Here is a 21,491-nt window from a genome sequence, read left to right on the forward strand (position 1 = left end):
AAACTGAGGCAAATCTCATAGACTAGATTGACCTAAATTTGTCAGTCTAGAACAATCTCAAATTAGTGGCATGCTACATCCATTTATTAATCATACAGCTGCCACTGGAATGGTTAATGGCATTGCCTATGACGCATCCTCAGAGACATTTTGATCTTTTGCTCTGCCCTTAGCCATAGCACTGGAGCATATTGTTCTTCACTGTAACGTCCCATCAAAGTCAATGTTGCCATTATTCTACTCCTTCTGATACAACTTCAGCTGATGGTTAAGAACATAAGAAGACCTAAGTACAGTACAAAGTAATTTACAAAGTAATAGCAATGTTTCCTACTCAGATGATTGCTCAGAGGAGATTTAATTGGATAAAATTACTCCACTCCAATAATAATACTTTATACTTTATGACACAATTATCACTTGAGGATCTTGGAGAGATTTATGAACATTGATTAAACATTAACACACCATTTTGAAGGAAGTACTATCAACAACATCATATTGAGCCCAGAGAGGGGCAGATTCCTGTTCCAAAGCACACAGCAAAACAGTGAAGAAGCAACCTCAATGTGCACTAACTAACCCCAATGTGTTCTAACTTGATGTTAGAACTATTGTTCAATAAAATCATAGAGCTTTCAGAGATTATTATTTCCACAATAAATTATAACTAAAATAGTGAAAGCAAAAAAAAAAAGTTTCTTATTTCCCAGCATATCTTGTAATGGCCACAAAGGAATGTATTTTTGATTGTCAGAGTCAGAAAATACTTGAATCATTTCTCTTGATCCCCCAGGATTTAGTTGGGAAAGTTCTGTTTATAATTAGTTTGCTCTCCCCCTTTCAGCCATAAACATTTGGCATCGGTAGAATCAAATATGAAATTCAAAAATCACTGGAGCTGGGAGGAATATCAAAAAATAGACTCGAATCCTTCTGATTTCCAGATGAGGAAACTTAGGCCCAAGTGGGAGCAAAGGATGAAAAGGGGCTCATTCCAAATAGTAAAGAGGCTCTACCATTGTTGAACCATCTCTGGTTATAAAGAAAACTGCCACAGGGTTCTTGGGCCTTGACTGCTTCCTTAGTATGCTAGGCAATGGAGCATCTTGAGCTGAACAAGTATAAATAATTCTGTGTCCAGCCATAAAAGTGAAAGCAATGGCAAAAGGACCAAGTTTTCAGCTCAGTGCCATCCAACACAAAAAGTATATCCAAGTCTAAAATTCTAATGTAATTGTTAAACACCCCTCTGTAGACTTGCATGCTATTAAACTGAAATCATTCCTCCATCCCAGTGGCTAGTATAGAGGATGCCCTCAATAAATACTCCCTCTTTTACTGCAACCAGCCCTCCCCACTCTGTCCACCCCCAAACGGAGCCTGAGATCTAAAACTGCTTGATCCACATAACTCTATGTGCCTTAAATACTACAAAGCAGATATTGTTTGTATTTGCAGAGCTTCAAGTACCCTATCTGCTTCTTTAAAAGCTTATAAATTATTCTCTAAGCTTTCTTTAAAAACAAATGAACATTAAAATGAATACGTGTGCATTAAAGTTCATAATCAATAAAGTATGACCAGGAGTGGAGTTTGGGAAAGTTGTATACGCACAAATTAGTCAGACTAACAGCTGTCAAGTGAATCTGTGTTTGAACCCTAAATCTGAAGAATGCAGGCCTCGATGCTTCAAGTGCCTCTCCTGGCCAAAGGTCCTGCTTTGGAGACTTAATCACTTCTCTCCAAGAGTGAATTGGATTCTATTTGTTCATCTTCTCCAGGGGAATCCAAACACAGGAACTGAAACTACATTTGCTGTTGTTGTTTTTGTTGTTAAGCTTACTGTTATGATCCAGGAGACAAACGAATCCTATTGAAGACTGTTCTGATAACCCAGTGACTGTTCCTTTACTACACTATGTTCAATACATCTTCCCATCAATTACAACTTCAGAAATTCTGTAAAGTAATAAAAAGATCTTGATGAAGAGTAGGCAATGTGACTTCATTAGCTTAAATGCATTTTAAAAATAGAAACTATGACAAAGCTGATCATTTTTGCTGTTCTCTTTTGTAAGATACAAAATGCCTAATGTTTAAATCTTGTTCTCTCCACCCTCTTCATTTCCCCCCACACATGACAGATTACTCAACCCACAATCAGAAGATTTCACCTGTATGGTAGGGCAAAAATATTTTGGAAATGAAAGTATGTCTTTAATATTTCCAAGTAAAAGAATTCATATCTGATAAAAGCAATACTTTTAGATATGTCATGTGCAAAAATGGCACCATATAATTAGAAGTGAATTTAGACAGAAAGACAGAAAGATGAGATGTAAAAGCTGATAATTAGTGCACTGTTGTAATTAGCAAATACTGCTCAATCCCATGGTAACTGTGTTCTGAAAAGGACTCCTGCCGATTAACTAATATTTCCTGAAAGCAGTTTTCTTCTTTCTTTTTAAATGGAAAGTTCAAATTGCTGTCTTCTTGAAAACTATGCTATGATATGTCATAAATGGATTCATGATGCCTTAAACAATTATGGTGTTTTGAAACGCAAAAAAGATGTATCACCTATAAGAACCAAATAAATATATTTATAGGATGAAAGAGCCATAATAAATCTGTCTATTCGCTTTATGTTTTATGTATAATTTTGAGTGTGATCTTTCAAAAATAGACATTATTTGCACCATGAAATGACTTTGAAACATAGAGAAGTAAGCATTCCTCATTGATATGGCTAATCAGTTCAAAATGCCTGGACCCTGGAAATGCATTCCAGAAGTTTACCTATTTCTAATTGTGCAGTAGACAATAAGGAAAGAAAAAGAATTTAAGAATTTATGCAAAAAAACCTTTTCTCACTTTTTCCTCATATCCTCTCCCCAAATGCTTAGTAAAATACTATGACACAGAGGGATTTTCCAGATCGAGGCTCAGTAGACTGCGTTCAAAACACAACCTTTGATCCTAAACAATTATATGACCTCAAACTTCATCTGTGAAATGGGGGCAATTAGTATGTTCTCACAGGGCTTGAGGGAGTAAAGTGAGATGTTACATCTGGGACTTGGGAGAGTTACAGTTTGTAAACCATGATATTTTACTGAATTAAGCATAACAATAAAATTGTCAGTATTAGCCCTTGCTATTAAAGACTTGTATGGGACAGATAAAAAACTTCAACTAAATAACAGTGTTCTGAATGGAAGAGTTTAAAATGGAAAAGTGGGCAAAGTTACCAATTACAAGTCACAAGCCTCAAAAGTTAGTCAAATGCTTTTAGTAAAACTGAAATTGGCTGGGACAAGCAGTGACATATGGTGACATTAGTAAGAAGAGCAACCTGACAGTGGAACAGAGAGAAAAGGCTGATTTATGAAATTTGCAACAGATTTGCCTTTTTATCCCTTTCCAAAACATGTCACTGACAATGTGAAAAACAGGTAAACTCTGAAACAGTGTTTGGAGCTCATGCTTCTTAAAAGTTTTTAAGGAACCAGGTAGGACAGTGGGAATGGCTTTGGTATGTGGTTTAACTGGACTGCCCAAAGTATATAAACAACCCTGAGCACTTCCTTCTGTCTCTCTATCTCTGACAACTATTAAGATTTTTTTGATGTAGAGAGTATCTGTTGTGCAACTGAATGGTCCTCTAAGCACAGGGAGAAGAAAAACCCTGACTTATAGGTTTGGGATTGGTGTTCACAAATGCTTCTTTCTTGTGAATGGCTTTATAAAATTCTTTAAGACCTCTTGCTATTCCCTAGACTTATTCTAACGTAGTAGGTACATTAGGGGCAATGTAGTGAGAATTAGTATATATTAAAAAGAACCAGGTATATAGCTTTCTAACTATGTCCATTTAAAATTACTGCAGTGGACAGATTTTGATACACAAACCAAAAAAGTAAAAAAAAAAAGCGATAGGAAAAAAAGATGCTGATTAATACTAGCAATAGGAAAAGACTTTTTTAGAAAGTGTTTTTAATCAGCTCCCCAGTATGGGGTTAACTGACTGTGTCTGCAGAACTAAATAAAGACTCATAGAAAAGGAAAAAGCAAATAAAAAGAAGAGAATTTTAAAACAAATTCAAACTTTCCTCTTGGAATAAAAGCAAAGGCATGAAGGAAGATTCCTTGGTTGAGCACCTTAAACAAGGCAGCTGTAAGCTCATAACAAGCAAGAATATCCAAAACATTCAGTGTTTCTCAGGTTTGAACTTTTACAGAGGCCACCTATCATAGATATACAAGAGCACAGAACTTAAGACGGTTAAATAGTCAAGGAAAGGTACAGAAATCCTAAGTCAGGAACTGTTCGGCTGTGGGCATTCTGTTCTTATCAGGGCAGGGTGTACCTGGTCCCATGGAACCAACACTTGCTATCTCCCAGCATTGTTGGGAATTTAAATATGCCTAAATTTGACCTTCAAAGCAGTAGTTTCCAGAGCATTTAAGCTCACCCACACTCTGTATTGTGCTCAGAAACCAACTGAGACTCATGGTAGAGTGCCACGTGTTAGAAAAACCATTAACTCTCCATGTGCCAATTGGTGGTTTTTCAAGTTTTTAAAGCATTCTGGTTGAGTTTAAAGCAATGCCTTTTTGTTCTGATTTCCCTTGGTTTTTAACATGGTCAAGTGTTTATGTTCTCTTAATAAATTATTATTTTACTGCAATTCCATGTATAGAGATAAACAAAGTGGAACGCTAGCTTCAAACAAATGGTATTTGGTTTGCTGAAATATGTAACCATGTTCAGGCATTAAAAATAACCTAAAATCTGTGTATAAATTACCTCTTACCTACAAACTCAGTGTACAATGCTAACAAAGAGAAGATAAATATGAAATCATGGAGCTATAGCAAGTGCCCCAAAGTTGTCTGGCCAGTGGAAAAAAGATTAAGTGTTTTAACTTCTAAAAGACACACAAATGTCCAAACAAAATCTGAGGGTAATAAAAAAGAGCCCTATGCTTTTTGACATCTTTTTGTTTACTTTAGTTCTTTCAGGTGTGTCTTTCAACAAAGACCTACCGTTGTCATCTTTAAACTTTGAGACCACTATCTGGAGGTTACAGTGCCTGGAGGTATTAAGGAATACTTCTGACACTTGATTTCCTTGCCAGGAGACTCTCAAATAAGGAGTAGCTAAGAATTAATTTAAAAAGCAAAAGTCCAAAGTGGAAGCATTTATGTTTGCCTTCTCTGGAATTTAAAGCACAAGAATTTCAGATTTCAGTGTTTTAAAGATTTTTATAAGAAATGATATCATTTTTATAGAACTGGGTATATTTTCCAAAAATTCCCATTATTATCACAAATTTTGGCTTTCCAAATGTCTAAAATTGTAGTGATTATGTTTCAGAATGCTGTTGTATAAAGTGAAGAGTTCATAGAATTTGATGATACCAACAATTTTGCAGTAATAAAAGTTTTACAAGATATACTTCTATTTTAAATACCAAAGCAAAATTGTAAAACATTGGTGCTGATTTCTTCCTAAAATTGGAATTCATTTTTTTTCTCAATCATTAGTGTTCATTTCTTTCCATACAGAATATTCTTTTCTGTGGTCATTGTGCAGTATTTGTTGAGTCGTACTTGGTCATGCTGATAAATGAAGTTGAATCCGTTAGAATGTGGCATATTGAACAGATTAAGATAGACTCAGGTTATTGTTTCTCAAAGTAAGGGAAAGATTACTTAGGTACAAATATCAAAATTAATTGTTCTGAATGTATTAGTGTATCTATTGTATTCTGCATTAGGAAAAGTAGGAAAGAAATTCTAACCATAATGCTTAGTTTCACTTTAAAATACATTTATGTGTATCGTTGTGTCAGCAAATCACTATTTTTAGCTCAATGCCATGTTTACAAATAAATAAAACAGAACAAAAACGTCAAGCAAATGGCATTTAGTTTTCTGAGATTATACCATACTAGGTATAAAGAAATAAAATCTATGGCTAAATTATCTCTTGCCCTACAATACTACAAACAAAAGACAAAGGTGAAGTATTTTTCAGAATGTTACTAAAGTTTAAACCTCAAAGACTGTTATTTTAGGTGAGACTATTTTTTGTTTTCTAAGAATAACTGGTCATTCAAAGGACATTAGAACAGGGCAAACCCTTAAGGTTGGAAGTGAATGGCTAAAGTCAAGTCAGGGAAACACTACCTTAGAATAACTTTCTCCAATGCAATTCCAAGGTATTGACCTCTTCAAACTTTACTCTGAAATAGGCATTATCATGATTCCTAATACCAGGCATTTTTGTTGATTTTGAAGCAATTCACTTTGTCTGCTTTATAATATATAATCATTACATACAAGAATCAAAATGCACTTAGAGATCAAAAGATTATAATCAATTCATTTTGCAGGTGATTAACTACTTTAAATTCAATCAGTCCATTAGTGACTAAGCTAAAATTCCAGCTGAGTTCTCTGTCACTCTTCCTAGATGCTACTACCTGGAGTCTTGATTGGGAATTTTTGCATGTACAGAGTTTTTTCTAATAGAACTGATTTCCAAAAGTATTCTTCTGTTTCAGCCTATAATCACTAAGTGATTGCAAATAAAATACCTTACAGTACAGTTGATTGCAAAGGTCTCAGCTCCTCAAGAGTTTTAACTGAAAGATGTGTGAATCTACAAGTACTTAAGAACATAGCACCATCCTTATCATAAAAGCTGTGCTAAGACACGAATGTCACCATATTTTAAATCTCAAAGAGTGTTACACTAGTTTTGTTGCTATTCAATAAATTATAAGAAAAAAACCTCATAGACTTTTTTAAAGGCAAAATAAACATAGATGATTATAGATAACCAGTCAATAAGCAAATTTCATGACAAAATTCAAGGTAATAAAAAAATTTAGAATACAAGCCTAAAAGCAATCAGGCAATGGGGGAAAGAGGGCAAAATTTGTTTTAGAAGCAAAATTTGAAGCTAAACTTAAAAACATTTCAGCACTAGAAAAGTCAACTCACTACCTACTTTGCCCACAGAAGATACAGGATGTCTTTGTGAAGAGTATGGTAGAATAAGTGGCAGTAGGACTCAGAGGAGCAGGAATAAAATGCTATTTTTGTCAAGATAATACCTATATGTTCCAATAGGGTATTATGTGCTTTTAGATTCTATGAAGTTTCTTCCTGAATCCTTGAAATACATGCTCCTGATGGGGACAGTGTAGAAGGCATGTTGTTTTTAATCCTGGAGGAAACAGTGAAGGTTCCACTCCTGCCCTGGGTGACCTGGCCCAGTTTTGAGCCTAAGGTCACTCAGTCACAGGAAGTCAATGCAAAAGCCTTGAGGTAGTTGTTTATTTGGTTTGGTTTGGTTGAATTTGGGTATTTTTCAGAGGCAGTAGAAGAGCAAGCCCTAGGAGATTCCAGCAGTATCACCATAAAATCCAAGCTCTCTCTGTTTCCTTCTTTTCTTTGGGCTCCCTGCCTGGAGAAGTCTTCAGCAGGTGGAAAGGGGCTCAGCAATGAAGTTAGTGTTAGGACAAGGGAAGGGGAACGAGTGACCATTCAGCCCACACTCCCACACCCAGGTGCTTCTGACACAGACTGCAGGTACAAACCTCCAGTCTTCTTAGGAAAAGAATAGGAAAGACTTCTTATGTACTTGTGATTCTTCTTTAAGAATTGGGGGAATAGCTTGGGCACCAGATCACCCCTGTAATCCTAGCTGCTCTGTAGGCAGAGATCAGGAGGATCATAGTTGGGTGCCAGCCCTGCAAATAGTTTGAGAGCCCCTATCCTGAAAATATCCAACACAAAAAATGGCTGGCAGAATGGCTCTCGTGGGAGAGGGCCTGCCTAGCGGGTGTGAGGCCCTGAGTCCAAACCCCAGTGCTCTCAATAAAGAAGTAAATAAACAGAGTTGGGGGAATATATTGAAGAGAATTACCAGGCATGCAAAAAGAAACAGAAGAAATTGGATATGTTGTTACTTAGGTTCTCTGAATCTTCACTTGCTCATCTGTGAAATGGGCAAATGGCATGAAGTGCTTTGGCTAATCAACCCTGAAATTCTCTATGGTGGGGGAAAGGTGGGGAAAAGTGAGCCCCAAGCAAAGCAATCACCTCACACCTGCCCAGCCCAGAGCAGGATTATCTTTTCTGAGTTGGGTAAGGCAGAGTGTTAGTATTTGCCTCTGGCCTCAGTCTCCATATTTTCTCTCTCTCTCTCTCTCTCTCTCTCTCTCTCTCTCTCTCTCTCTCTCTCTCTCTCTCTCTCTCTCACACACACACACACACACACACACTTTTCTCTCCAAATGTGGGCAAAGGGATGCACAAATAGCTCTTCTGAACTATTTAGGAAAGTCGGTATGCACATACACGTGTGCAGACGCAACACACGGGGAACAGAACGCGTTTTGCAGCTTCCAGGCAGTGAGCCAGCCTTTGGTCGGTTGCCTGACTGCTTCTGCCCCTATCTCCGTCTCCCTCTCAGGGTTTGCGTCTCCGTCTCTTTTCCTCCCTCTCCCATCCTCTCCCGGCTTCTCTTTCCCAGTCCTCCATAGCCCCCGCCCTTCTCCCCCACTCCTCTCCTCCCCTGGGTCTCGGATCCACGCGCGGGCGCACGGATCACGGCGGGTGGTGATTCTTGGCGGCGGCCGGAGCAGTGCAGAAGGAACCGCACGGTCTCTACACGGTCCTCCGCGGCCTCTGATCTGTTAGCACACCTGAAATCCTAACCTCGGCCACTAACACGCACTTATCCCAGCCCCTCCAGGGCGGCGCCGCGGCCGCAGAGGGCACGCAGGGAGGGGGGTCCCCAAAGGCTCCCGCGCCCAGACAGACTCGCAGAGCGCACTTGACCTACAAAGGGGAGCCCGCTCAGGGGCGGCAGCCCGGCGCCGCTAGGGAAGGAAGAGCCGTCCAGGAATGCAGGCGAGAAGTTTCTAGAATTAGGCCAAGGAGGCAGAGGCGGGGGTGGAGGATCTGGGGTCCCGAAGTCCTGCTGGGAAGAAAGGCGCCCTCGGGTGCTAAGCCCCACGAAGCGGAAGGCGGAGGCCGGAGCGCCGCGTCCTTGTTCGAGGGTCCTGGCTTTCTGACTCCCTGGCTGCCACCCCCGACCGCACAGGCCTGATCCACTCCCTCCGGCAGAGGCTGAGGCGGACCCCCAAAAAGAAGATAGGAAGCAGGCAGCTGGCAGAAAAGGGGACCTTTTCCTCTTCCTAGGGGACACGTCCCACCCCCCCCCAACTCCTCCCCTGCCCCAAACCAGGTGTGAGCGATTTCCCAACCCCAGCTGCTAGAAAGGTAGTTTCCGGAGGATCCCACCCTACCCCAGGGGGGGTCCACGCTTCCGGGGGTGCTGGCTTCCCGGGGGCTCCGGGACCCGATCGCGCGAAGGGCGCCGGGGGACGCGGGGACCCGCACCCCGAAATAAGCCGGCTATCGCGTAGGGCAGCCCTGCTGAACGCTATGCGGTGAGAGGTCCGGATAAAGGGGCCAGGCAGTGGCTGCCGAACTGGCAGTAAATGAAATTATTCTCGGTGAGCTGGGAAGAAGGGGCGCCTGGTCGAGCTGTGGGCTTGGCTTCCAAGAGATTTGCGGCTTATTCGTGGACTTCTCCATTAGTTCCACGTTTTCAAATTGGCTCTTTCTCGAATAAATTGCCCGGGAAAATGATTTTTAGCAAGCATAACTATAGTGAATTTGTTTTAAAAGACAAGGAAAGATGGTATTTATTTTTCATTTTTAAATAAGGACACAGAAAAGTGCGTTTTGAGATAGTCACAACCGAATAACTAACTGCTCAGCAGGCGTCCTTCAGTTTCTTCTGGTTCTTTCCTGGTGTTTTCCACGATACTACAATTCTTTCTGAGCTGCAGGAAGCCTTCGATGATTTTCTTATTCATTAGATAACTCAATGAAATGTTAAAATATTTATTTTTGAGTAATCAGTACGATTTTTGCCTGAAGGTTTTCACAAAATATGCCCCCTTATCCAGTCGAACATAAATTCTAAACGTGGCCAGTCTGGCTCGTTCAGTGACTTTCAAAGGTAAATGTTTGCAATTGGTGACCAGAGCAGGTCGGCCAGATCTCTTCCAGCCTCAGTCCTTTCATTATTAGGAATATATCAAACTTGTGTTTCACTTGTGATTAGTTCCTGGAGGAATTTTCTAAGTTTTTCAACTATTATTAGGAAGGGGTTTGGTTGTTTTTTTTTTTTTTAATATGGAATAGACAGCAGCTCATAAAATAACAACCATTCACAGTTTGGTTGTTTATACTAAAATTTAAGAGAAACTCACCAATAATGCCACCATTTCTGTGGAAAACTGAAGCCATTCTGAGCTGCCATGCTAGCAATGTCACTGCTTTCAGCAGTCCATGCCAGTCCAAGTTCTCCGATATATCTACATTTAATGCACTATTTCAAAATCACTCTGACATAGTGCCACATCAAAATGTGTATTTGAACATCATTGAAATATATTTATGTCTCAATAAAGTGTCCTGAAGTGGTCTCCTTTTCACTATGATGTTTTTATTGAAAGTACACTAAATAACTAGTCATATGCCCTAGGCTTTATTAAAATGCAATGTGGGAATTTTAACTTCAGAAAATCAGGTGAGCTATAAGTCTTATGTTTCAGATCAAAATCAGCTTGACATCTCCATTTGGTTGTGTGTGATGATGGTGGGGACATTGGGCTTTGTTTCTTAAGTCACAAAATTACTTCTCTATGGTAATTGTGATAATTTCAGATAGTGTGTCAATATCAGACGTCAAAGTCAGCTTCATGCTTCCCCCCATTCCAAAGCTTCCACAATGCTTGCTCTCCATAAACAACTTAAAAATCATAACCAAAATGTATACAATATTTTAATGCTACAGGAACATCAAACAGCTTCTGTTATATAAGGGCATCTGACTGTGACTTTTACCCACACTGTCAGCCACTTATGCTTCCTTAGTGAAAACACTTATTCCACATTTTCATCCAGAACTGCCAAAGGGGAGCTACACTAAGGTTTTCTGATTACCAGTTTCACTTCCCCCATCCTAAAAGTGATTTTCTTGATTACTGAGCAATGCCAGTGTAGTGTTCCAGATTCCAAGAATTAATTTGTACTTCTTGGATTATCCAGATAGTAGATACCTGAACTGGACTGTCAAACAAATTCATACTCAGAGTCAAGCAACAGGCTGTCTTCTCCCAATCTGGGTGTGTACATGCACACACACACACACACACACACACACAGAGAGAAAGAGAGAAAGAGAGAGAGAGAGAGAGCTATATTCCATGTAGGTTTTAGTTTTGGACCTTATGCCTTAGTCAAGTGGCTTAGTTACACCTATACTGGACATAATGTCCTATCCTTCAATTTGAAAGACATTGAACCACAAACTTGCCTGGTGAGTCTCAGATCCTCTGACTCTCTCTTAGTAATTATCAGCACCAAATCTCACCACCACTCCACACCCCTTATCCCAACCCCCCACCTTCATTAAACTGGACAAGGGAAAAGTTTAAGTCATTGATACTGCAGTTTTTCCATTGTCCAGTAGACGGCACAAAAGATCAAGCCTTTAAATGCTAAATAATTCACCCAGGCTGTTTGGTCAGGTTTAGAGTGTATGCCAGTGTGCTGTTCTTTTAAACAGCCAGTCAGCTAGCATTGGATCTATGAAGCAGAGAAGAATCTCAAAAATTAAGATAACTCACCAAAGTTTTGCAAATCTGCTCAACAAAATGCTTCTTCAGAAAACATACTGGCTTGTCAATGAAGGGGAAATACTATTGAAAATTTTGTTAAGGTCTTTAAAAAAATTAAATCGAGAGAAATTACAAGGCATTTTATTTTTAATTATCTTCTAATGGATAAAGAAAGTACTAGCAACCTGGGCCTTCAACATTCTATAGAATTTTGTGTGCTGTGTCTATGTTTTTTTTTAATGACATTTAACGTACAACTCAGTCCAAAATTTTGAGTTTCAAATGGACTTCCGTATACATGTACGTATAATATACAGCAAAGAAGGGGAAGAAATTCTCTTGATGAAGTTTTATGAGGAACTTTTGGATGCTGTTGGAAGATAAGACCATTAGAAATAACAGTTGAAGTTCTCTCTGCCTCTTCTAGTGCAATGTATGACTTTGGCTGATATTTACATTTTACTAAAAGGCTTCTATTTCTTTTCATTTTTCAGACACTCCTTATGTTGGGGTTGGGGGGAGGGTAAAGTGTAGGCTAATAACTCATTTCCCAGTTAATTTTATTAAGAATTTATAGCACTGTTTAGAAAGTTTTAAGACAACCATAAATTTTATTAGGAATATTTTATTAAGCCCTCCATTTAATTAATAAAAGACCTCTATAACTTCTGAAAATGTCAGAGCTGGTAATTATGTTAACCAGTGTAGTTTTTCCCCCTCTAGAGACCAAAGCGCTTTAATGATTTGAAATAGAAAAGTAGTAAAGAAAGCACACACATGCACACACACACACATACACACAACAAAAATTGTTTTCCTAAACTTTTGTGTTATGCAGTCAGAATATAATGAGTTAGATATTTTTTCTGCAGTGGTCCAAGAGCTTCAGCTGACCTCTCATTGACTTCTGAACTGGACCCAGACAGTCTTTGTTTTCTGAAGCAAAATGTAGTAAACAAATCCCCCCCCCAAGTCCTTATAGCCTGGATTGCTTTGGGGCACTTAATTAACGTCCTCCCTAATCCTCTGGTTTAACCCCCTTTCATATCACCCAACCGGGTTTCTCCTTTTAACAGACCTCTACCTAGTTTATTTCACTTTTCTCGCAGCCATTCATTAGCTTTGACTTCTTGGTACCTTTCTCCTATCACATCCAGGCTCTTATCTCCAGCATTCCTTTATTATCTCCACTAGATTTCAAATCTATTTTCTTTAAACCATCTTCTCCTCCCCTTATTTCTGTTTTTTGAAATGCAAATGCTCGTGTGGGGGTGAAATTCTGGGGATGGATGTTCTTGAAGTACAAATCCCAGGCCTCCACACCCCAGGACAACCTAAAAAGCAATCAAAACATTTTAACAGGCATCTTAAAGTTAGGTGGCAGATGATAAACCCTTATCATTCTGTGAACACAGCTGCCAAACTCCATTGATTAACGGGCTTTTGTTTATTCTGGGCTGGCAAATACACACACATTTCACCTTAAGAGGTGCCTTTTTAATTTCAGAGGGTTTTTGAGCTGACTCATCAGTTGTGAACTTTTGAGACAAAAGCCTAACTCAGGATATGAGCTTTGGAAAGCCACAATTCCTTACAGGAGAACAGAAAGTTATGGGGGAGTTTCTAAAACTACCGTACCAACAGCCTAGAGGAGCACTGCTTGCTTCAAATGCCTCCCAATAGGAGGCTATAAACAATAGACACCAAGGGCTCAGCCTGCCTCTGTTTAGTCCCTATTCTCTATCTTTGGGAAGATGCTTTGGGATATGGAGGGCAAACAGAGAAAGGGAGGCCTGCATCGCAAGAGCTAGGGCTAAGTGCCAGAACTGTTCACCAGGCCAGGATTTTTTTCAGAATAAAACTGTTATTACCTTAAAAAAGTAAGCACCTAAAATAAACTTAGCATGGATGCTGTCACAGAGCAGGCATAAATACCGTCAGTAGTTTACTAAGATGCCTAGAACTGTCCCTTCACTTTTTCCTTTTAATAGATGATTAATTGCTGCCCTGCTAAAGGAGGTTTTTTTTTTTTATGGCTACTATATTGCAACTCGAGACGTCCTCTGTGCAATTTCTCTCAGCAAGTCCCAACTGTAATAACTGTTTGCTAATTGTAAAATCCTTATCCAGAATGAGGTTTGGGCAAACAATTTGTACTACTGTAATTACATTGTAAAAGTGTTTTAGTCCCTTGATTGTTCAGAATTAATCGTATAAAGGCCTAGAAGTAGTTTTAGGTTCACACTTATAAATGGAAAGACACATTTCAAACCTAACAGGGGTTTATTTTAAGCTTATAAACTCAAACTATCTCATTCTTTAAGGAAAATCTATATGTAGGTAATTTAAAGTACATTTTTAGAATAATCTGACAGATCATAGTGAAAGCACAGGTAGACATCCCCTTGCTTTTAAGATTTGGGTTATATTTGAAAAGAGTGACTTCAATGTTCTTTTGTCTTTTCGGATAGAACACCAAAGAAATATTTATTGGAAAGTAACAATACAAAATAAATCTTGTTGTTAGAAATATACACTGTATATCAAAACTGACCTTTTCCAAACTTGAAAACGTGGACGCAGAGTTGAAGTAACTTCAAACCCACAAAGTTTGCCTGAGAATCCCCAGGGCTGTTAAAGACCATAGTCATATAAATGTATTTCGCAGTAAATTTCTCTCAGTTAAATTATACTTACACAATTTCCCTCGCAGTTCATTTAAGGATCGTAAACGTAGATGTGCCCATGTCAGTATCTGATTGATACCTCCCCCCTTTGTCCCCCTGGACCCTCCAGTCGCGCTGATGCCTGGTTGGCCTTGCTGGACAGACTGCGTTCACATCCCCTGAACAGCGGTGGGAACGCGCTCAGGTGTGGGCCGAAGACGCCAGGAGTTCGGGAAAGGCTTGCAGGCTGCCTGCCCAGCTTAGTCCTCTCCATAATCGGAAAAGAAATGTGCTGCTTGGCCCAGCCACCGTAGCTTCCCAAATATTAAGCAAAACTCGCCTTCCTGAAACCGGGAGGTTCCATCTTAGCCTGAAATTCTGCTTTCAAGTTCACATGAGGGTGCGGGAGGTGGGGGGAGACTTGATCAGGCATGATCATAAAGGCAAGTGGTATTTCACCTGCCCCCCACTTTCCCTGGCTTTGACGCACAGGCCTGGCCTGCCTTAACCTCCCAAGTGATAGATATATCTGGGCGATTGTGCCAGAAAACTACACAAGTATGTGGTGAGAAAAGTGAAAGATGTTAAAACTTGAGTGTGGAAGACAAACAATAAGAAAGTGTGAGACAGAGAGAAGACAGAGAAGCAAATGATAAAAGATCTTGGGACTGTATATGTATATGTATATGTATATATACATGCAGTTGATTTCGTTCAAGGCAAAGCACCTCTGAAGGTTTTGGGAGAACATGTCAGCTCTTCAGGCACACATTGAGCAAATTCGGTGTTGGGGGCAGGGTGGCCTGTATGAGGCTGGGGAGGCTCATCTGCTAGGCTTTTTTGGGGGGCGAACCAACCACGCATGGACTTGTACAGAGTGCTAAAAGAAGCATAGATGTCGCCCAGGGAGGGTTACATGCGCTTGGTGGAACCTGACTCCATATCTATGTTCTCTAATGACCACCCTGTATCCTCCCTGCTCCTTGGAAGCCCACTCAATAGAAACTTGAGTACTTCCTCGCGAATGGATGCAAATTCTTTTTTACTTTGCGCCTAAGAGTTGCTTCAACACATTTTTGAGCTTCTAAAGATTTCCAAACAACTTCCGCGTGTAAGGGAGCCCCCTCATCTTTCTCAAAACTCATCCCATTACCTAGCCCCCCTCCCCGGGGGTGAGGGTTCGGTTCGCAGCTGGCAGGGTGGGATGGGGTGATGGGAGAGCGGGATGGCTACTTTGAGGGAGTCAGCCTTTTTGGCCACCTTCAGGGCGGGAATCTGGACTGGCAGTTTGCTTTCCTGGCAGATCGAAGCTCCCTGCTGATCGATTATTTGATAATTGATTTTCCCCGCAGCCAATGCGCGGCCGCCTGGGCGGGGGCGCCTCCTGATTGGCCGAGCCCTCCTCCACTGCTGCCTACCGAGATTTGGGTGAGCTCATTTTCCAGGCGACCGCAGGGGGAGTTTTCTGCGAGGTTTCAGCTGGAGGGAGGGGGGAAAATCCTCTCCGAGCCGAGCGAGCTGCTAGCTCTGCTTGGGATGTGAGGTTTCCAGCTGCTGGTGAAGCTGCTGCGGTTGAGCCATTTCGGCCGATCAGAGCCGGGCGGTCAGAAATAAAGATTAAATGCCACAAAGTAGAATAATAAAGGACCAGCTTAGAGTGGGAGAATAAAAAAATGGAAAGTCTAGAGAATAGGTATTCAAAGGGAGAAAGTTAAAACCAGCGTCTGATTGGAGACTCCGAGTTGTGGGTAGTGGCAGCTTTTGTCTGAAATCTCAGCTCCCGAAGTGGATTTCTTTTTCTCAGGAACTGGGAGTTTTTGCCCGGCCGCGTAGAGGACAAAAAAACAGGATGCAGGGATGAAGGTCTAGGGAGGAAAGCGCGGCGTGTCGCGGGGGAAAGAGTTGGGGGCGCGTAGACCCTCCAGGCCCGAGGAAGGCCGAGGCTGGAGCCCCTCGGCGCCTCGAAGACAAAGGCAGTCGCGGCCGCAGCCGGAGCCCAACGCTCCGGCCCCGTCGCGCCGCGCCCTGAGCGCACAGCTGCCTCGCCCCGAGCGAATCGGAAAAAGAGCCTCCCTCCCCGCGGCTCCCCGGCCCCGGCTCCGCCTGCGAGGTCTGGGCTGCTCTGTGCCCGCGTCAAGTTTCGTTTTCCGGCGATCATAAATAGCTTGGTGTTTGTAAACAGGCGCTGGGGGCACATTCCCAGCGCTCAGCTCATTGTTCCCTCCCTTCCTCTCTCACTTCGCGCAGGACGCCGGGGCTGGGGCTGGGGGCTGCCGGGGTGAGGAGGTGGGGGCATCCAGACCCAAAGTGACAAAATGCAAGCGTTTCCTTTCCTCCGGACAGGCGTTCGCCTCTGACAGCGAAAAACTCTAAGCTGGGTCTGCAGAAAGCCCGGGCTACCTCCACCCCATGTTCTCAGGACTCCTGAACAGAGCCTTTTCCAGTCCAGCTCCGGCTTCTCTTCTCCTTGCTCCCGGTTTGACTTTTCTCCTTGGGGAGTCTAGTTCTGAGAATCCAGTTACCCCCGCCCCGAAAAATACTGGCAGACCCCAATAATTTCGAGGAAAGTCTTGAAGTCTCTAATACGCGGAGCCCCGTGCAAAAATAACTCCCGCTGCTGCCTGCCCCGCGTTTATTCCCAATTTATTTCAAGAGAGTCGGCTTTGGGGAGAGAGTCTGGAGGGGGAAGGAGAGAAAAGAATACTGAAAATAGAGCCGGCGGCCGGGAGCTACAGCCTGCGTTCGTGTGCGTGTGCCCTGTGTGTGTGGTGTTTGTGCCTGGGCGTGCGATTTAATGGAGCGCCTTTCTGCCTCTCCAGTGCGGCCAGAGCTCGCTTCGCGCACCCACCCCTGCCGAGGAGCCTACTTGCTGCAGCCCAATGCATTGTGTAAGACGCGACCTGTTATGGCCACCACTACTTCCGGGTTCTAGCATTCTGGTCGGAATCCACCTCTCCGCCTGTGCAACACACACTTTACACACGCACGGGGACTGCAAGCGGGCAGCATCGATCGTGGCTCCTTTAAGACAAACTCAGACAGACATTTTTTTTAACCCTCCTTCTCTAATCTCCCTTCAGTGCAGCAGTTGCAAAGAGGGAGAGAGAGAGAGAGAGAAAGAGAAAGAGAGAGAGAGAGAGAGAGAGAGAGAGAGAGAGAGAAGAAACTGATTAGGAATTAGGACTGATTCAAGGGAAGCGAGCGCTAGGGCTTTGTGCATTTGAATATTAACATTTGAGGTGTTCTGACCAGAAGAAGACAGAACGGATGATCATTCATTCACCACGTTGACAACCTCGCCTGTGATTGACAGCTGGAGTGGCAGAAAGCCATGAGATTTGGTAGTTGGGTCTGAGGGGCGCTCTTTTTTTTTTTTTTTTTTTGTCAAAAACTGATTTTTGGGGGAGAGAAGATCTGCTTTTTTTTTTTCCCTTGCCCCCGCTGCTGTCTTGGAAACGGAGCGCTTTTATGCTCAGTGACTCGGGCGCTTTGCTTCAGGTCCGGTAGACCGAAGATCTGGGACCAGCAGCTCACATTGCTGGAGACGTTAAGGGATTTTTCGTCGTGCTTTTTTTTTTTTTTTCCGGGGGAGTTTGCATATTTGTTTCTTTTCACACTGGCCTTAAAGAGGATATATTAGAAGTTGAAGTAGGAAGGGAGCCAGAGAGGCCGATGGCGCAAAGGGTACGTATTAAAAACAATTGTGGAACTCAAATGTGAGATTAAATTGAAACGTGGCTGAAAGACACTGCTAAAAAGTTTCCTATTTTCTTTCTCTCTTTTTGAATGAGGCTCCTAAAGCCATGGCCTAAAGCGAGAGGATTTATTCAATGCATTTGTAGACTTATATATGTTACTTTTAGTTGTTAATTCAAGTAATCAAGTTTTCTATAGATTCATCACCAACAGCTATATAAATAAAATACAACAACAAGCTATCATCTGTTTAAAACAAAAACAAAAACGCTACATACCCGATGCTATAATTTGAGCATTCAGGGACCAGAAGTTTAAAGCTATGTTTAAATTGAAAAAAGGAGCTGAAAACTTCTGATATGTTATTGATTATGCTCATCTTTAATATCATTGGAAGTATTTAGCTTTTTGAAACAAATAACTTTGTATTAGTACAGAGGGTTTGGGGCTGGAAAAACAATTCATCTTTTAAAAGTAACTTTAATTTGCATGTATTTTTATGCAAGTAATACTTTGCAAGTTTTTCTTAGATAAGCCCTGTACTAATTGGATACTAAGCACCCAGCTACCCACTTTTAAAATGCAATACTCATTTCCCCAATATTCCTATTTGAATGGAAATGTAGTGAGAGTAAAGTAAGACAATGACAACCCAACTGATGTAGTTTTTTAAAAGAAAGGGGGTCTACAAAAAGCCTTCCTTGCATAATTTGTGTCCTGGCCCTCAAAGCCCTGTTTGCAAAAGAAAGTTACTAGGCTGACACATTTTTCTTTACTCCTTTGGTTCAGGCAAATGTCAGCGTTCTTCCAAACTCTTTTCACACCTCTGGCTTTAAGGAGATGAAAGTGGCAATTCCTCTTTTCTTTGAAAATCATTTCACTCTCGCCACCTCCGAATCTTGGGAAAAGAACTTGCCTAGAATGAAGCAATTAGAAAAATCTAAATAGTTCAATTTAGCACAAAAATTAATGACAATCTATATGAAAGTTTTTCTGGAAGAGGAAGACAGAACTTGTGGGGCATTTGCTTTCAAATTTGCTTTAAACCTAATGAGTAACATTTACGTCCTTGATTTGTGGTTTTTGGGGAAAGTTTGTAAGAGTTTTAAAATATATATACTAACTGCTTCAGTTAGAGATTTTCTTTAACTTTGGGTAGAAATTGCCCAATTCTAAATTCAGCTGTAAGGTACAGAAAAACTACCCTTACTTGAGTTTTTCATACAAGGGGGTCAGTTCATTTTGTATAATTTAACAGAGTTTGTCTTGGAAAGCAAAGGAAACGCAGTTGTCTTGCAGGACTGCCCAACCCCACTCTGGCAGCAAATAAAATGAGAAGCCTGTCTGAATTCACGTGCTTGGCGTAGCTGTTCCCATCGTAACTTTTTTTTTTTTTAATTCCCCCTGATGTGAAGGGGCTGTGAAACTAGGCGGGTTTGCTGCACTGTCCTGGCACGTTTTATTATTGTGATTTTCAATTTCCTCCTCCAGAGACATGCACGTTTTACCTCCGCCCTCCGGGAAAATGCCTCTCTGTCTTTCCTTCTTTCTTCCTCCCTTCCTTGTCAGAGGATTCTGAATTTCTGAACTAGTCGATAGGGACACAAGTTAGGGCAAGAACCTTCATCTAAGAGGAGTCGCACAGATAGAATTCTAGACTTTTTACTTTAAACATTATTTGAAAAATAGAAGTGTCAACTTTGAGATGCAAGGCCACGGAATTCCGGATTGAAGGATTCAGCTGGACTGACCTTACATAAGCTAGGTGCCTTTAGGTTCCCCTATTTACTCGCCTGGCCTTCTGAACCTTCTTTCTCTCCTGTTTGTTATGCAGTACGACGATCTACCCCATTACGGGGGCATGGATGGAGTAGGCATCCCCTCCACGATGTATGGGGACCCGCATGCAGCCAGGTCCATGCAGCCGGTCCACCACCTGAACCACGGGCCTCCTCTGCACTCGCATCAGTATCCGCACACAGCTCATACCAACGCCATGGCCCCCAGCATGGGCTCCTCTGTCAATGACGCTTTAAAGAGAGATAAAGATGCCATTTATGGGTAGGTACAATGGGCAGCAGTTAAGTAGTTGAGACACCATGCTTCCCCTATATTTCCCGGTGCCCTTGGTAACAGGAAAGTCAGAGCTCTCGGGATTGGAGGTACATAGCTGTTGAGTATTCATTCGCATAGCGTGGAAGATTTGGGGAGGCGGCTTGCCATCTCCGAAGTCCCCCATTGCCACACGCGCCTGCTGCGGGGCTTAGCGCCGCTCTGCCGCCGCGGTGGCGGAAAAGGGGTCCCAGTGCGGAAGAAGTTGCTTAAGGGTTCCTCAACCTCTCTCTGACTCCGGCTCAGCGGATCGGAGTTCTTCCTCGCTCGACTTCTCTCAGGAGCGTTGGGGGTTTCTAAACGTAGGCGTCTTTGTGCTGGAACGAAACTTTTAGTTTAAGGGAAAATCTTTTAAGCCACTGATTGTTCTGACTTGCTCAGTTTACTCAGCAACCGTATGCTGGCTCTGCCACTGCACAATAAAGTCATGGGAGGACAGTTGCAGGTCAGACAAGGGGGAACGTGTTTTGCATTTAGGGGGTTTGACCACTGAAGTCAAGGAGAGGGGCTGGCCCGGAGTTGTTAGAGACATTGGGAAACTTCTAGATGTTTTAGCACTTTGTGTTTAAAGGCGAAACCTACAGGATTTATCAAGAAGTAAAATGCGGGCTGCTCTTCGGCCTGAGGTTTTCTGGCCGCGGTTTACACCGTGTACTCATCGGCCATCCCATTAGATCCTACTCTAGTGAAATCCTTTTGAAATCGCTTGTGCCTACTGTGTGCTGATGAATTTTGGGACCCCTTTTTACTTTGCAGCAACTTTTGTTTCTATGTTTTTCCTTAAGGAAAAAAAAAAAAAAAAACCAACGCTGACCTTCCCGTAGGGGAAAGAATCTTTCTGCTTTATGTTCTGGTCCCTTGTGCGATGGCCTTGTTTAAATCCCAGCGTTCTATCCGCAGCTATAACTGGCAATGGTTTAGGCTCTGGGTAGAATATTTGGGGAAACTTCGAAAAGGACCCCAAACTGTTAAATTCCCAGCTGGGTTGTGAGAACTAATAAAAAGACTCCTCGGGCATTAGAAGTAGCAATTTTTTCCCCCTTCTTTTTTATGGGCTAAGACAAGCGACATGTAGGCCCTTCACAATACTGGCTGCTTGGCCACTCCGCAGAGACAAAAAGAAAGGCTTACCACAGGAACATTTGCAGGAACTTTCTTTGGGGGCAAGGGGTGGGGGAGTGTTCAGGGAGCCGAGGAGGGGCCTCCCTGCTTTCCTAGGGCCAAAGGGGAAAGGATCGGTAGGTGCAGCCCCATGACAGTCGGTCCTGCAGCCACAGAGGTCTTTTCCCCAAGTTAG

General features: G+C 42.0%; 1 protein-coding gene across 2 annotated transcripts in view; it reads left to right on the forward strand.

Moving 5' to 3' along the window:
• The first annotated feature begins 16,681 nt into the window (after window positions 1-16,681).
• Window positions 16,682-21,491, forward strand: part of Meis1 (Meis homeobox 1) — a 133,888-nt gene continuing 129,078 nt past the window's right edge. The window contains exons 1-2 of one of the 2 annotated variants that reach the window (XM_074049856.1): window positions 16,682-18,070; window positions 19,917-20,143. In XM_074049856.1, coding sequence (XP_073905957.1) covers window positions 18,059-18,070; window positions 19,917-20,143 — 239 coding nt within the window. In that variant the 5' untranslated portion in view covers window positions 16,682-18,058. The remainder of the gene's footprint in view (window positions 18,071-19,916; window positions 20,144-21,491) is intronic. The other variant, XM_074049858.1, reaches the window with a different exon arrangement.

This window comes from Castor canadensis, chromosome 12, assembly GCF_047511655.1.
Source record: "Castor canadensis chromosome 12, mCasCan1.hap1v2, whole genome shotgun sequence".
Taxonomy (NCBI): Eukaryota; Metazoa; Chordata; class Mammalia; order Rodentia; family Castoridae; genus Castor; species Castor canadensis.